Below are 17,107 nucleotides of genomic sequence, written 5' to 3'. Positions count from 1 at the left end.
GGGGGGGGGGGGGGGGAGAGAAAGCGAAAGATACATATCTGTAGCAGGTATTCTCCGAGGACAGCAGGCTGATTGTTCTCACTGATGGGTTGATGTCCGACGGCAGCCCCAGGTCCGGAATTCTTCCTAGCAACAAAGTTTGCTACAGCCCTCGTGCGCACACCGCGAATGTGCGGCCGTCTTCCCGCCCATCGCGCGAACGTGCCCCTCAGTCAACTTACAAAGCAAGACAAGGGAAGAGACAACTTCAAAGGGGAGGAGGGCGGGTTGGTGAGAACAATCAGCCTGCTGTCTTCGGAGAATACCTGCTACAGGTATGTACCTTTCGCTTTCTCCGAGGACAAGCAGGCTGCTTGTTCTCATTGATGGGGTATCCCTAGCCCCCAGGCTCACTCAAAACAATTGGGCCTCGCAACGGTGAGGTCATAACAAGAATTGACCTATGAACCAGAACATCTAACTGAGAGTGCAGCCTGGAACAGAATAAAAATGGGCCTAGGGGGGTGGAGTTGGATTCTAAACCCCAAACAAATTCTGGAGCACCGACTGCCCGAACCGCCTGTCGCGTCGGGTATCCTGCTGAAGGAAGGCAGATAGTGCGATGTAAATGTGTGGACTGAAGACCATGTCACAGCCTTGCAAATCTCTTCGATAGTGGCTGACTTCAAGTGGGCCACTGACGCTGCCATGGCTCTGACATTATGAGCCGTCACATGGCCCTCTAGAGTCAACCCAGCTTGGGCATAAGTGAAGGATATGCAATCTGCTAGCCAATTAGAAATGGTGCGTTTCCCGACAGCCACTCCCCTTCTGTTGGGATCAAAAGAAACAAACATTTGGGCGAACTGTCTGAATGGGCTTGTCCACTCCAGATAGAAGGCCAATGCTCTTTTGCAGTCTAATGTGTGCAACTGACGCTCAACAGGGTGGGTATGAGGACAGGGAAAAAATGTTGGAAAGACAATTGACTGGTTCAGATGGAACTCCGACATCACTTGCAGGGGTAACTCGGATGGTGAATAGTGCGGAGTGACAAGAATGCCATTTCAGGACAGTGCACAGATCCTATTTCTCTCAAAAGAGGGCATTTCATGCGGGGGTAGTGGAAACAGACCAGTGTCAGAAATGTGCGCTTCTTTTTTGCATTGCATGTGGCAGTGCAGATGCATCAGACTGTTTTGGTCAGCTCGCTCCAGTTTTTTCCGTAGGGTATTAGGGTATCCAATAGTTCTCACAGTTGAGAAGGTGATGTTCAGCTATAATAACCTGTGGGGAGCGGGAACGCAAGGGGAGCAAAAAGTTTTGAGCACAGTTATGGAACGCATTGCCGCTCAACTTAAAAACTATTTATGAACTAACTAACTTTCGTAAATCTCTGAAGACCCACCTCTTCAACAAGGCATACCACAAAGATCAGCAATTGCAAATGTAACACATCTCCACCCTACCTATAATCAGAACTGTTCTTTTTCTCTTATATCTGCTTGTTTAATTTCTTGCTTAATTCAATTGTTTAATTTCTATTATGTCATCCATGTTCTCTGTGTAACACTAATTGTTATCTTCCAATCTATTATCCACCAATAACGATACATTGTAAGCCACATTGAGCCTGCATATACGTGGGAAAATGTGGGATACAAATGCAACAAATAAATAAAAATAAAAATATTAGGGAAGAAGTGCATTCTTAACCATTGGGTGTCGGACAGATCCCCCTCCTACTGGTACTGGAGGAACAAATTGCATCAGCTCATGCTGTGGGAATCTTATGGGGCACGACTTTCACCCAAAAGGCGGCAGAAATTCTTAGAAGTATGGGGAGCTTACTTAAATAAGGTATCCCCAAGGGCATGCAGTTAAGTCTTGAATAGTTTCCCGTGGGGAGTCCAATAGGATATAGAACTGGGGAACGAGGTACGCATGCAGGGTTGGGGAGAGAGGGATGGGTAAATAGGAATAATGAGATGTAGGTAGGGTGGGAGGAAGGAGGGAAGGGAAGAAAGAGGGAGATATAGGGCAATAGGGGGAGGGTTATTGGCTTTTCAATACTGGTTGAAATTTCCAAGTTTTACAGTTGCTGCTTAGTTATGAGGAACGGTTTGTAAAGAGTTACTACTACTATTACTACTACTATTTAGCATTTCTATAGCGCTACAAGGCGTACGCAGCGCTGCACAAACATAGAAGAAAGACAGTCCCTGCTCAAAGAGCTTACAATCTAATAGACAAGAAATAAAGTAAGCAAATCAAATCAATTAATGTGTACAGGAAGGAGGAGAGGAGGGTAGGTGGAGGCGAGTGGTTACAAGTGGTTACCAGTCAAAAGCAATGTTAAAGAGGTGGGCTTTCAGTCTAGATTTAAAGGTGGCCAAGGATGGGGCAAGACGTAGGGGCTCAGGAACTTGCTGCTTAGTTATGAGGAACTGTTTGTAAAGAGTTGACATTTATTAACTCCCTGTTTGCAGGGACCAGTTAAAAAAGAGAAAACATATGACCGGAGAGTCTCGGTTTTATTAAGGGAGGAAGGAGGGGGTTGGGGATTTAGGGGCTTAAGGGTCTAGTAGTTATAGGGAAGAAGAAGAGAAAGAGAATGTATTATAAAAAGTTAAGATCAAGATAGAGTATATGGGCGCAGTGAATGGCATTATGGTCAATATCTGTACAGCATTATGGTAGCATTGTGTATTGATATGTCATGCTCAATAAAAAAATTGTTAAAGTTAAAAAAGTTTTCCACTGCGTACAGCAGCCCGCAAGTGTGCAATCATTGCCAGCAAAGAAAATTACCATCCTCAATAGGATTACTTTTCCTTTATGTGCATCATGTTGTGCCTGTCCACATTAAATTTCATCTCCCAAACAGATGTCCTCCTGCAGTTCCTCATAATCCTCAGCTTTTTTAGCTACCTAATCTGTAGTTTGGATCACTACAACTCATTGGTCACTTGTCTAAATCATTAATGACCAAGTTTGACAATGCTGATCACATTACAGTAACTCAGACAATCTACTGTTTACCTCTTTGTGTTGGGAAGCTATTTAGTTTTACTCTGTTTCCTATCTTTTAATTAGATGTGAACAGAGTGGAAGCACTTGGATAGTGAATGACCTTCAAGGGGAGCTTTAATACAGAGTCTCAGATTTCAATGATGTGAGGCGACAGAGAGGCACATACCTGGGAGCATATTTGCTGGAATCCAGGATACCGTCCTTTCCCTTCCATTGTATCTGTGGTAGAGGATCTCCCATAGCCTGACAGTGCAGAACAGCTGTGTGACCCTGATAGACAGTTGTGTTCTCTGGTTCCAGCTTAAAGCTTATAAAAACTGAATAAAATAAGCAAGAAACAGTAAAAACAAAAAACATCTTAATACCATTCAGAAAACAGAGCACTACCATGCTCTCTTTCATGCTGGCAGTTGATTTTGAGGCACAGTTGACTACAAAGTACATTTAACACAGCCAGCCCTTTCCTTTCTGATCAAATACTGCATGATCTCATCATAGTCCCCCCCATCTCCACTGAATTCACACAGCATTGACTGAAGAGTCGCTACTCTATCAAAATTGAGGCTGACTGAATTTCGGTTTTGGTGCCAAAACTGGCCCAAAATCTTTTTTCTGATTGTTTTGGTCAAAAGGCTAAGGCCGTGGTTTTGTTTCTGCCAAAACAGACCGTATGTTTTTGGTAAAACCAAAAATTTGTGATTTGTCCTGTTTTCCCTCCCTCCCCCTCCCCTATCCACCTGTAGGTGCCTCCCTCAGGCCTATCTTACAATCCCTGGTGGTCTAGAGGTGTATTCAGGGCAGGAATGATCCCCAGTGACTCCTGCCCATGCTGATTCTGCTCTCAAAATGCAATCTGACAAGACTGCCGCAAGAGGTTACAGCAGCCATTTTGAGAATACAGCTGACATGGGCAAGAGTGACTAGGGATCACTCTTGCCCTGGTTACACCACTAGACTGCAAGGGACTGTAAGGTAGTCTGGGAGAGTTATAATGCGAAGTAATGTAGTTATGATCTTGCATAGTAGTTTCTATGGTAAAGAGACTGCTCCAAAAAGAAATGCTTTTCATACAGATGTTTAGTAGGAATTTAAGTCTGTAAATTTGGGATGATAAGCTCTTTAAGAATTAGGCTCTCTGTGGAGATATCACATCAGCTGTCACTCCAAATGTGGCTTTTAGTTTCAGTTTTCATTAGCTAAGATCCTTGCGTGCAGAGGCTATTTTGCTTGGAGGTAAAATATGGTCTTTCATTATTTAAATTTTTACATATATTCTGCTTGGATACTATTTAGGTGATTCTAAAGAATTTCCAGGCTCTGTTAGGTATGATGAAGATGCAGCATTTTAATCAAACTTGTGATGTGCATAGGGTTGCCAATATTTGCTCCCCCAAAAAAGTGGACAAATACCCCACACCGACACACACTACCCCGTCGCATACTGCCTCACCCAGCCCCCGTCACAGCCCCTAAGGGTGTCCTATCCTTCCCTCCCCTTACCTTACTGTACTGCCCTGGTGGTCTAGTGACCTCTTCAGGGCAGGAAAGAGCCCCCTCTTTCCTGCCCGGAATGGCTGCAGACTGTCTTGCTCCCTCCCATAGCAGCACCGATTCAAAATGGCCACCAAGAGTGACCTTGGAAGACTTCTACAGAAAGTATTTTTTCATGGAGAGGATGGTGGATATGTGGAATGCCCTCCCGCGGGAGGTGGTGGAGATGAAAACGGTAATGGAAAACATGTGTGGGATAAACACAAAGGAATTCTGTTTAGAAAGAATGGTTCCATGGAATCTTAGCGGACATTGGGTGGCGACGCCGGTAACTGGAAACAAAACGGGAGCTGGGCAGACTTCTACAGTCTACGCCCTAATCGTGACTGAATAGAGAGGGATGGGCTGGAGTGTAAATTTTAAGAGGCTTGACATTAGCTTTAGAACATAGTACATAAGTATTGCCATACTGGGACAGACCAAAAGTCCATCAAGCCCAGCATCCTGTTTCCAACAGTGGCCAATCCAGGTCACAAATACCTGGCAAGATCCCATAAAAGTACAAAACATTTTATGCTGCTTATCCCAGAAATAAGCAGTGGGTTTTACCCAAGTCCATTTTAATAATGGTCTATGGACTTTTCCTTTAGGAAGCCGTCCAAACCTTTTTAAAACCCCGCTAAGCTAACCGCCTTTACCACATTCTTTGGCAACCAATTCCAGAGTTTAATTACATGTTGACTAAAGAAAAATTTTCTCCCCTAGTCCTAGTATTTTTGAAACAGTAAACAGATTCTTCATGTCTACCCTTTCCACTCCACTCAATTTATAGACCCCTATCATATCTCCCCCCTCAGCCGTTTTTTCTCCAAGCTGAAGAGCCTTAGCGGTTTTAGCCTTTCCTCATAGGGAAGTCATCTCATCCCCTTTATCATCTTTGTCGCCCTTCTCCGCACATTTTCTAATTCCACTATATCTTTTTTGAGATGCAGTGACCAGAATTGAACACATTATTCGAGGTGCGGTCGCACCATGGAGCAATACAAACGCATTATTGAATTGCTATGGATTTACAGCCTGCCTCACTGACACAGACTGCTCAATAATTACTGTGGATTCTTTTGGATTCATATCAAGTAAATAAGACCTTTATTAGAGGAGCTAAATTCTACAATGATTAAGATATATACAACGGTTAGCACATATACAATGATTATATACAAGAAATTTCAAATGACATCAACCAAAGTCTCAATATCATGCACTCTTGGGCAGACGCATTTTGGCTAAAACTCAATACAGATAAAACCCAGTGCCTAATACTCACCTCACAACACAACAAGAAAGAATTCACCGCCATTAACACACCAACTCTAAACCTTCCTATTTCAGAAACCCTAAAAATTCTTGGAGTCACTATTGATCGACAGCTAACACTAGAGAACCACGCGAAAAACACAACTAAGAAGATGTTCCACTCAATGTGGAAATTAAAAAGAATAAGACCTTTCTTCTCAAGGAGTGTTTTCCGCCACCTGGTACAATCAATGGTGCTCAGTCATCTAGACTATTGCAATGCACTATATGCCGGCTGCAAAGAACAAATAATCAAGAAACTCCAGACAGCCCAGAACACTGCAGCTAGACTCATATTTGGCAAACCAAAGTTTGAAAGTGCCAAGCCCCTACGAGAAAAATTACACTGGCTCCCACTTAAGGAACGCATCTCGTTCAAAATATGTCTTCTAGTTCATAAAATTATCCATGGAGACGCACCAGCTTACATGTCATAGTAACATAGTAGATGACGGCAGAAAAAGACCTGCAAGGTCCATCCAGTCTGCCCAACAAGACAACTCATGTGTGCTACTTTTGTGTATACCCTACTTTGATTTGTACCTGTGCTCTTCAGGGCACAGACCGTATAAGTCTGCCCAGCACTAGCCCTGCCTCCCAACCACCGGCTCTGGCACAGACTGTATAAGTCAGACCTGATAGACCTACCACCGAGGAATGCCAAAAGATCATCCCCCACATTCCTTGATCTGCACTTCCCCAGCTGTAAAGGAATGAAATACAAAATAATGCATGCGCCAAACTTTACCTACCTGAGCACACAGTTATGGAACGCACTGCCGCGCAGCTTGAAATCGATATACGAAAGAATGAACTTCTGCATATTACTGAAGACACATCTCTTTAATAAAGCGTACCACAAAGATAAACAAATTAATATGCACAACGCGCACATCTATATTCAGAACTGTTTCATAATATCTGCTTGTATACTATGACTTCTTTATTTTGTTTGTTTTATTAACATCATGCTGACCAAGATCCTGCAATACCAAATATTTATCTACTAACATTCTTCCACTACTCATGATGTATTGTAAGCCACTTTGAGCCTGCAAAGAGGTGGGATAAGGTGGGATACAAATGCAACAAATAAATAAATAAATAAATTAATTAATTAGCTCTATACACACAAAGTGAAGATACATACCTGTAGCAGGTATTCTCTGAGGACAGCAGGCTGATTGTTCTCATGATTGGGTCGTCGCCCGCAACGGCTCAGAAGACTGGCAAACTTGCATAGCAAGCAAGAACTCTCGAGAACGCTCCGTCGCGCGGTTAGAACACAACACGCATGCGCAAACGGCTTCCCGCCCACGACGTGAGCGTGCCCTCCTCAGTTGAATAAAAAGCAAAATAGAGAACTGGAACAACTCTAAAGAGGAGGAGGGTGGGTTTGTGAGAACAATCAGCCTGCTGTCCTCGGAGAATACCTGCTACAGGTATGAATCTTCACTTTCTCCGAGGACAAGCAGGCTGCTTGTTCTCAAGACTGGGGTATCCCTAGCCTCCGGGATCACTCAAAACAATAAACACTGGTCAATGACATAACATAGATTGACCTGAAAAGAAACACAACTAAGTGAGAGTGCAGCCTGGAACAGAACATAAATGGGCCTAGGAGGGTGGAGTTGGATTCTAAACCCTGAACAGATTCTGCAGCACCAACTGCACAAACCGACTGTCGCGTCGGGTATCCTGCTTAAGGCAGTAGTGAGATATGAATGTGTGGACTGATGACCATGTTGCAGCCTTGCAAATCTCTTCAATAGAAGCTCACTTCAAGTGAGCCACTGGCGCAGCCATGGCTCTGACATTATGAGCCGTCACATGGCCCTCTAGAGTCAACCCAGCTTGGGCATAAGTAAAGGAAATGCAATCTGTTAGCCAACTGGAGATTGTGCGTTTTCCGATGGCGACTCCCTTCCTGTTGGGATCAAAAGAACCTGTAATTGGGCGGAGTGTCTGTAGGGCTTAGTCAGTTCCACGTAAAAGGCCAATGCTCTCTTACAGTCCAAGGTGTGCAACTTGTCCTCACAAGGGCGGGTGTGTGGACAGGGAAAAATGTTGGCAAGACAATTGACTGGTTCAGATGGAACTCTGACACCACCTTCGGCAAGAACTTAGGATGAGTGCGGAGGACTACTCTGTTATGATGAAATTTAATATAAGGAGCATGAACGACCAGGGCCTGGAGCTCACTGACTCTACGAGCTGAAGTAACAGCCATCAAGAAAATGACCTTCCAGGTCAAGTACTTCAGATGGCAGGAATTTAGTGGCTCAAAAGGAGGTTTCATCAGCTGGGTGAGAATGACGTTGAGATCCCATGACGCTGGTGGAGGTTTGACACGGGGCTTTGATAAAAGCAAACCTCTCATGAATCGAACAACTAAAGGCTGTCCAGAGATAGGCTGACCTTCTACATCTGATAAGCACTGATAGCACTAAGGTGAACCCTTATGGAGTTAGTCTTGAGACCAGACTCTGATAAGTGTAGAAGGTATTCAAGCAGGGTTCGTGTAGGACAAGAAAAAGGATCTAGGGCCTTGCTGTCACACCAGACGGCAAACCTCCTCCATTTAAAAGAATAACTCTTTTTCGTGGAATCTTTCCTGGAAGCAAGCAAGACTCGGGAGACACCCTCTGAAAGGCCTAAAGAGGCAACTTCTAGGTTCTCAATATCCAGACCATGAGAGCCAGAGACTGGAGGTTGGGATGTAGAAGCGACCCCTCATTCTGGGTGATGAGGGTCGGAAAACACTCCAATCTCCACGGTTCTTCGGAGGACAAGTCCAGAAGAGGAGGAAACCAGATCTGACGGGGCCAAAAAGGTGCTATCAGAATCATGGTTCCGCGCTCCTGCCTGAGTTTCAGAAGAGTCTTCCCTTTTAAAGGTAATGGAGGATACGCATACAGAAGGCCTGTCCCCCAATGTAGGAGAAAAGCATCTGACGCTAGTCTGTCATGGGCCTGAAGTCTGGAACAGAATTGAGGGACCTTGTGATTGGTCTGAGTGGCGAAGAGATCCACCGAGGGGGTGCCCCACGCTCGGAAGATCTTGCGGACAACGTCCATGTTCAGTGACCACTCGTGAGGTTGCATTATCCTGCTCAACCTGTCGGCCAGACTGTTGTCTACGCCTGCCAGATAAGTGGCTTTGAGAAACATGCTGTGATGGCGACCCCAAAGCCACATCTGGACGGCTTCCTGACACAGAGGGCGAGATCCGGTGCCCCCTGCTTGTTGGTGTAGTACATTGCAACCTGATTGTCTGTCTGAATTAGGATAATATGTTTGGACAGCCGGTCTCTGAATGCCTTTAGAGCATTCCAGATTGCTCTTAATCCCAAGAGGTTGATCTGAAGACCGGTTTCCTGAAAAGACCAAACTCCTTGAGTACGAAGTCCATCTAAATGAGCTCCCCACCCCAGGAGGGATGCATCCGTCGTCAGCACTTTTTGTGGCTGAGGAATTTGGAATGGATGTCCCAAGGTCAGACTGGAGCGAATGGTCCACCACTGAAGGGAATTGCAAAAATCGGTGGAAAGATCCCCCGTAGCCTGACACTACTGGGAAGCTGATCTCATATGTAGACGTGCCATGGAGTCACATGAACTGTGTAGGCCATGTGGCCTAGAAGCCTTAACATCTGCCAAGCTGTGATCTGTTGAAATGTTCGAGCTGAGGACACTAATGCCAGAAGATTGTCTGCCCTTGCCTGGGGGAGATAAACTAGAGATGTCCATGTGTTCAACTGAGCTCCTATGAATTCCAACTTCTGTACTGGAATCAGGTGGGACTTGGGATAATTTATGACAAACCCCAGCAGCTCGAGCAGTTGAATAGTAATTTTTTTTTTTTTGTCATATTTGTACCCCGCGCTTTTTCCCACTCATGGCAGGCTCAATGTGGCAGGCAATGGAGGGTTAAGTGACTTGCCCAGAGTCACAAGGAGCTGCCTGTGCCGGGAATCGAACTCAGTTCCTCAGTTCCCCAGGACCAAAGTCCACCACCCTAACCACTAGGCCACTCCTCCACACTCCTCTGCATGGATCGTAGAACTCCTGCCTCCGAGGTGTTCTTTACCAGCCAATTGTCGAGATAAGGGAACACATGCACTCCCAGTCTGCGTAGCGATGCTGCGACAACTGCCAAGCACTTTATAAAGACCCTGGGCGCAGATGCTAGACCGTACACAGTACTGAAAGTGCTGATTTCCCAAGCGGAATCAAAGGTACTGCCTGTGAGTTGGGAGCACCGAGATGTGAGTATAGGCGTCCTTTAAGTCCAGAGAGCATAGCCAATCGTTTTCCTGAATCATGGGAAGAAGGGTGCCTAGGGAAAGAATCCTGAACCTTTCTCGGAGCAGGAATTTGTTCAGGGCCCTTAGGTCTAGGATGGGACGCATCCCCCGTTTCTTTTGTACAAGGAAGTACCTGGAATAGAATCCCAGCCCTTCTTCCCTTGGTGGTACGGGTTCAACTGCATTGGCCTTTAGAAGGGTGGAGAGTTCCTCTGCAAGTACCTGCTTGTGCTGGGAGCTGAAGGATTGAGCTGCCGGTGGGCAATTTGGAGGTTTGGATACCAGATTGAGAGCGTATCCTAACCGGACTATTTGAAGAACCCACCTGTCGGAGGTTACAAGAGGCCACCATTGGTGAAAAAATATCAACCTCCCTCCAACAGGTAGATCGTCCGGCACAGATACTCTTACCACAGCTATGCTGCTCTGGAGCCAGTCAAAAGCTCGCCCCTTGCTTTTACTGGGGAGCGGGAGGGGACTTAGGCGCACGCCGCTGACGAGAGCGAGCCTGCAGGGAGTGAGCTTGAACAGGCTGTTGAGAGGTAGGAGTGTACCTACACCTAGTATAGGAATAGGGAGCACTCTTTCTCCCTCCAAAAAACCTCCTAGTGGAGGAGATAGTAGCAGAAGGTGTCCGGCGGGAGAGAGAATCCATTGCATCATGATGCTTCTTGAGGGTATCTACCATATCCTCAACCTTCTCTCCAAAAAGATTCCCCCCCCCCCCCCCCCGGCAAGGAACATCCGCCATTCGCTGCTGGGTCTTCTGATCCAGGTCCGAGACACGCAGCCATGAGAGTTCTGTGCATCATGATACCCTGAGCAGCTACTTGGGATGCGTCATCAAAAGAGTCGTAAGCCCCCCCGGCCAGGAATTTGCGACACGCCTTCTGCTGCCTGACCACCTGGTGAAAAGGTTCAGCAAGCTCTGGAGGGAGAGCTTTAACTAAATTGGACAGTTGCCTCACCGAGTTCCGTAAGGGTATGCTTGTGCACAGCTGGTATGTTTGGATCTTGGCAGCGAGCATTCCAGCCTGATACGTACGCCTGCCAAAAAAATCCAAGGTTCTAGACTCTCTGCCCGGGGGCACCGAGGCATAGTCTCTACTACTCTTGGCTCTTCTGAGAGCAGAGTCCACCACCATAGAATCGTGAGGAAGTTGGGCCTTCACCATCACAGGCTCACCATGGACTCTGTACTGGGACTCGGACTTCTTGTTGACAACTGAATTAGAGAAAGGCCAAGACCAATTCCCCAACATTGCTTCCCTGAGCGTATTGTGCAGGGGGGCCAGTTGCAACCTCTGCAGGTGAAGGAGGATAATCCAGGACCTCGAGCTTCTCCGCCCTGGGTTCATCTACAACCTCCATGGGAAATGGAATGTCCTTAGACATTTCCTGCACAAAAGATGAAAAAGTAAGACTCTCAGGTGGAGACTGTCTGACTTCAATAAGTGGAGTAGGATCAGAAGGAAGCCCACAGGAGTCTTCCTCCGAAAAATACCTGGGGTCTTCCTCTTCTCCCCATGAACGCTCCCCTCCTCGGTATCGGACAAAAGCTCTTGAAGAGCAGCTTGAACCCGAGCCTGTCTCGACTTCGAGGATCGACGTCCTCGTGGGGGATGTCGAGAAGTCGACCCCTGCCTGGACTCCAGCAAAGTTTCCTCCACCGACATCGAGGGAGAGTCGACCCGGGTGGCAACCAGCTCCGGTACCGTAAGCAGTACTAAGGGCGGGGACCTCCTCACAGGAGATGGGCCAGACACAGTCTCAGCAGTAGGAACGGGAGACGCAAGCACCTCCAGTACCGAAGCAGATAGACGGAGCAGTCCTTCCAGAATTTCTGGAAGAATGGTCCGAAGACGCTCATCGAGCGCTGCCATCGGAAAAGAATGTGGGGCCGGAGCAGGAGTCAGTGCCAGAATCTGAGGGGGCTCAAGAGCCAGTACCAGGCTGCCGGACGACCGATGCATCGGCACCTCCTGAATTGAGGGTGAGTGGTCCTCCCAGAGCCGACGCTTCTCGGGTGCCCTACCATGTCTGGAAGGAGATCGATGGCGATGCTTCTTAGCCTTCGCCCGACGCCCGTCATCGACACTCCTCAGTACCGATGAGGAGGACGTGGAATCCTCACGCCTCCTCGAGGCCGGGTCTGACTCAGGTCGGTCCCGTGGGGCTTGCATAGCACTAGGCCTCGAGACGGGTGGCGACCCGCTCGATGCCTCGCTGCTCCCAGCTTGAAGTGGTCTCTCGGCAGCCATTACCTGGACTCTTGGTGCTGCTTCCCTCTAAATCGACCTCAGTACCGATGCCGACGTGGAAGGACCGGACTGATCCGAAAAAAGTCTCTCGCGTTGAGCCTCTCGAGCTACCTGGGTCCTTTTCTTCATTAATTTACACAGCTTGCAAGCAGCTGGAAGATGATCGGCCCCAAGGCACTGGAGACACCACGCGTGAGGGTTGGTAGAGGAGATGGTCCGGTTGCAACGAGTACAGCGCTTGAAGCCACTGGGAGTCTTCGTTGACATGGGCGTGAAAATAGCGTCCGCGAAATCAAACAGCTCGATGGTGCCACTTAAAAAGGCACAGGTGAAAAAATAAGAAAAAACTGAAAATCAAAGGAAAAAACTACTTTTTAAAAAAAAATATTAAGTAACTATTAGAAAAAGAAAGAAAAAAAAGACTCGATACATGCGAAAAAACGATCTCCTGGGCAAATACTGACAGGGAGCAGCGAAAAACACCACCCCTTTGCAGTCGCGGAGAAAAAGAAACAGAGAAGTGCGCGGGCGTCACGGGTGGGAAGTCACTCGCGCATGCGCGGTGTGTTGTCCCCGTGCGCGCCATGCCGCTTCTGGAACTTTTGAAAGTTTTTTGTTTTGACTTCCGGTCTCCTGCGTGATGATGTCCAGCCTGCTTGTCCTCGGAGAATGTTTACGCCTGCCAGATAAGTGGCTTGGTGAAACATGACGTAACGGCACGCCCAAAGCCACATCCAGACAGCTTCGTGACACAGAGGGCAAGATCCGGTGCCCCCCTGCTTGTTGGTGTAATACATCGCAACCTGATTGTCTGCCTTGATTAGAATGATTTGATGGGACAGCCGATCTCTGAAAGCCTTGAGGGTGTTCCAGATCGTTCGTAGTTCCAGGAGGTTGATCTGAAGCCTGTTTCCCGGAAGGACAAGGCTCCTTGAGTGTGAAGTCCATCTACATGAGCTCCCCACCCCAGGAGGGATGCATCCGTCGTCAGCACTTTTTGAGGCTGAGGAATTTGGAATGGACGCCCCAAAGTCAAACTGGATCGTATGCTCCACCACTGAACGGAATGGCAAAAGTCGGTGGAGAGATGGATTACATCCTCTAGATCCCCTGTAGCTTGGCACCATTGGGAAGCTAGGGTCCATTGAGCTGATCTTATATGTAAGCGTTTGCTTTATAAATTTGACTGCTTTATAAATTTATTATTGGTTGCCTAGGTTTGCATTATTCATGTTTTATATTTGTTTATAGACTCCTGAAGAAGGCACCACGGTGCCGAAACACGGCTGTGTTGAGTCAACTTGTTGTAATAAACATTACTTTTTATTCAGTTTTGGAGGCCGTATCTAGTTAAGGATGTAAAAAGAATTGAAGCGGTGCAAAGAAAAGCTACGAGAATGGTATGGGATTTGCGTTACAAGACATATGAGGAGAGACTTGCTGAACTAAACATGTATACTCTGGAGGAAAGGAGAAACAGGGGTGATATGATACAGACATTCAAATATTTGAAAGGTATTAATCCGCAAACGAACCTTTTCCGGAGATGGGAAGGTGGTAGAACGAGAGGACATGAAATGAGATTGAAGGGGGGCAGACTCAAGAAAAATGTCAGGAAGTATTTTTTCACGGAGAGAGTAGTGGATGCTTGGAATGCCCTCCCGCGGGAGGTGGTGGAAATGAAAACGGTAACGGAATTCAAACATGCATGGAATAAGCATAAAGGAATCCTGTGCCGAAGGAATGAATCCTCAGGAACTTAGTCAAGATCGGGAGGCGGGGCTGGTGGTTGGGAGGTGGGGATAGTGCTGGGCAGACTTATACGGTCTGTGCCAGAGCTGGTGGTGGGAAGCGGGACTGGTGGTTGGGAGGCGGGGATAGTGCTGGGCAGACTTATACAGTCTGTGCCAGAGCTGGTGGTGGGAGGCGGGGTTGGTGGTTGGGAGGCGGGGATAGGGCTGGCCACACTTATACGGTCTGTGCCCTGAAGAGGACAGTACAAATAAAAAAGTAGCACATATGAATTTATCTTCTTGGGCAGACTGGATGGACCGTGCAGGTCTTTTTCTGCCGTCATCATCGTCATCTACTATGAAGACACCTAATTCCCTTTCTTGGTTGGTGACTCGTAATGTGGAACCTTGCATTACGTAGCTATAGTTCGGGTTCCTCTTTCCCACATGCATCACTTTACACCTGCTTACATTAAATGCCATCTGCCATTTAGATGCCTAGTTTCCCAGTCTCGTAAAGTCTTCTTCTAATTTTTCACAATCCTCTTGCAATTTAACAACTTTGAATAACTTCGTGTCGTCGGCAAATTAAATTGCCTCACTAGTTACTCCCATTTCTATATCATTTATAAATATGTTAAAAGAGGGAGGGTCCAAGGAAACAAAGGGGCAGACGATCTGCAAGCTCCAAGATGGAAAATATACAAAGCAGATCATTGATGGATAAAAATGATTTTAATAATAAATTAGAATATGCATACAATAGCCCGACACAGGCCGTGTTTCGCCCTATTGGGCTGCTTCAGGGGCTACAAAACAAAATAATATATAATAAATAATCAAATATAAAGTTAAAATTGAAATTAGAATTAAAAAATTCAATCTAAATCCCACAGAATTTACATGTATATAAAAGAACAGATAAATCAAAACATACATATATATATAGTAAAATATCACATAAATCAAAATATACATATATATATCGTAAATATCATATATATAAAAAAGAACAGATAGATTGAATTTTTTAATTCTAATTTCAATTTTAACTTTATATTTGATTATTTATTATATATTATTTTGTTTTGTAGCCCCTGAAGCAGCCCAGTAGGGCGAAACACGGCCTGTGTCAGGCTATTGTATGCATATTCTAATTTATTATTAAAATCATTTTTATCCATCAACGATCTGCTTTGTATATTTTTCTAAATATGTTAAAAAGCAGCATTCCACTGACAACTGCCCATGGTGCGGTGTGTCTCGCGCATCACTTGGCCACATGTTTTGGTTTTGTTGTTATACATCTAACTTGTGGTCTTGTATTCTCAATGAGATAAGGAGATGTTTGAGACAGCCTCTTCTGTTATTTGGCGCATTTGAACTCTCAAAACCCACCCTCCCAGGCATTCGTTCTTTCCTTCAGAGGGCCATTTTGATGGGGAAACGAGTTATTCTGCTCCACTGGACAGACAACAGGGCACCGCTCATAGGTGTCTGGAGGATACAAATGATAGAATTGTTGGGGAGAGGAAGTGACGTCATCAAGCAGCATGGACGCTTGAGTTAATAGCTCCGGTGGCCTCGCAGCGAAAACGACTACAATCGCAACTTAAAACAACGCTGGAGAGCTAAAATCATCAGCAGCACTAACTTGTGTAACGGCGCCACGATAGCGTATGAATCATCGTCGGACAGCAGCTGATCTTTCACGGTTCGCATTTGCGGGAGATGCGACAACGCCAAAAAACAAAATGGCGGACGCACGAAAAGTGAAAGGAACATGTTTCCGTAAGAGCAAGCGGAAGATGTTTCTTGTTTTTGCAGTTTACTGTGACCACGTACAGGGTTGCTAGTTGTTGTTAGTGTTTTTTGTTTCTCTGCTTTGTCAGGGTTATACTGGCTAGTGGAGGTTCTGCACAGGTTATATATACAGGCTTCAAAAGCTTAGTGTTTTCTCAGTCTCCCTCTGCTGGTAGGAGGACATAACCTGTGAGGGCGATATGTATCATATATGGTGGTCATGTGTACATGCACAGAGATACTGGAAGGCAATTGTGGACTATTTAAACTTAGTGACTGCCGCACACTACCAGCTGAAGGCAGAATGTTGCCTACTCCACTTCAAACCGCCGGCAATCCAAATACATGTGCATCAGTTTGCCACACAAGTGTTTGTGGCAGGTAAATTAGCGCTGGTGGCGTCCTGGAAAAAACCTAGCCTACCTAACATTTTAGTGGTACTGGAAAAACTGAAATACATACAACTGATGTCCAAGCTCACAGCGATGAATAAAGGACGAATGGCCCAACACCAGAAGATATGGGATTCATATCTCACTTGGTCGGCATCATCAGTGAACATACAAGGACATAGAGACTGCTAACAAGGAAAGAAGGGGGGGGGAAGAAGGGGGGAGGGGAGGGTGGGAGATGGAGATTAGCACAATGATGTTAATAGCTGAAGAGAACTGTAAAAAGCAATCATTCCAAAAGTTATCTAATTTGTGAAAGGTAAATGTTTAATGTTGATGTTATATGGTTATGGAAAAAATATAAATAAAAAACTAAAAAAAAACAAAAAACAAATGATAGAATTGCTGAAGCTGGAGAGGCGTGGAGTTCATGATTTGACGTCACCAGAGGGTCAGACCCTCCAAAACACGTGGGCGAACTTTTGGGACACTCTGCAACCCACAGCACGCAGTAGAATTCTAAATTAACAAATTGCAGACAAAGCAGCGATTTCCCAGAGATTGAAGTCTTGTATTGAGGGAGGGGAAAGGTGCGGGGGGAGGGGGGAGTTTAAGGAAGGGGAGGGGGGAGGGATAAGAAAGGGGAGGGGGGAGGGATTAGGAAGGGAAGAGGTCAACAACCGGTTAGATTTGCTAATTTATTTACCAGAAACCTGAAGATGTACGCCAGAGGTGCCAATCTTCGGCGAAGGAT

At 46.0% G+C, this 17,107-nt stretch overlaps 1 protein-coding gene across 2 annotated transcripts in view; it reads right to left on the bottom strand.

Moving 5' to 3' along the window:
- PTK7 (protein tyrosine kinase 7 (inactive)) overlaps window positions 1-17,107 on the bottom strand; it is a 370,128-nt gene that overhangs the window by 126,012 nt on the left and 227,009 nt on the right. For both annotated transcript variants that reach the window (XM_030195698.1, XM_030195699.1), the window contains exon 12: window positions 3,179-3,329. In XM_030195698.1, the coding sequence (XP_030051558.1) occupies window positions 3,179-3,329 (151 nt within the window). The remainder of the gene's footprint in view (window positions 1-3,178; window positions 3,330-17,107) is intronic.

This window comes from Microcaecilia unicolor, chromosome 3 (genome assembly GCF_901765095.1).
Source record: "Microcaecilia unicolor chromosome 3, aMicUni1.1, whole genome shotgun sequence".
Taxonomy (NCBI): Eukaryota; Metazoa; Chordata; class Amphibia; order Gymnophiona; family Siphonopidae; genus Microcaecilia; species Microcaecilia unicolor.
The sequence above is the reverse complement of the archived record's forward strand: the minus strand, read 5'-3'. Positions and strand labels throughout refer to the sequence as shown.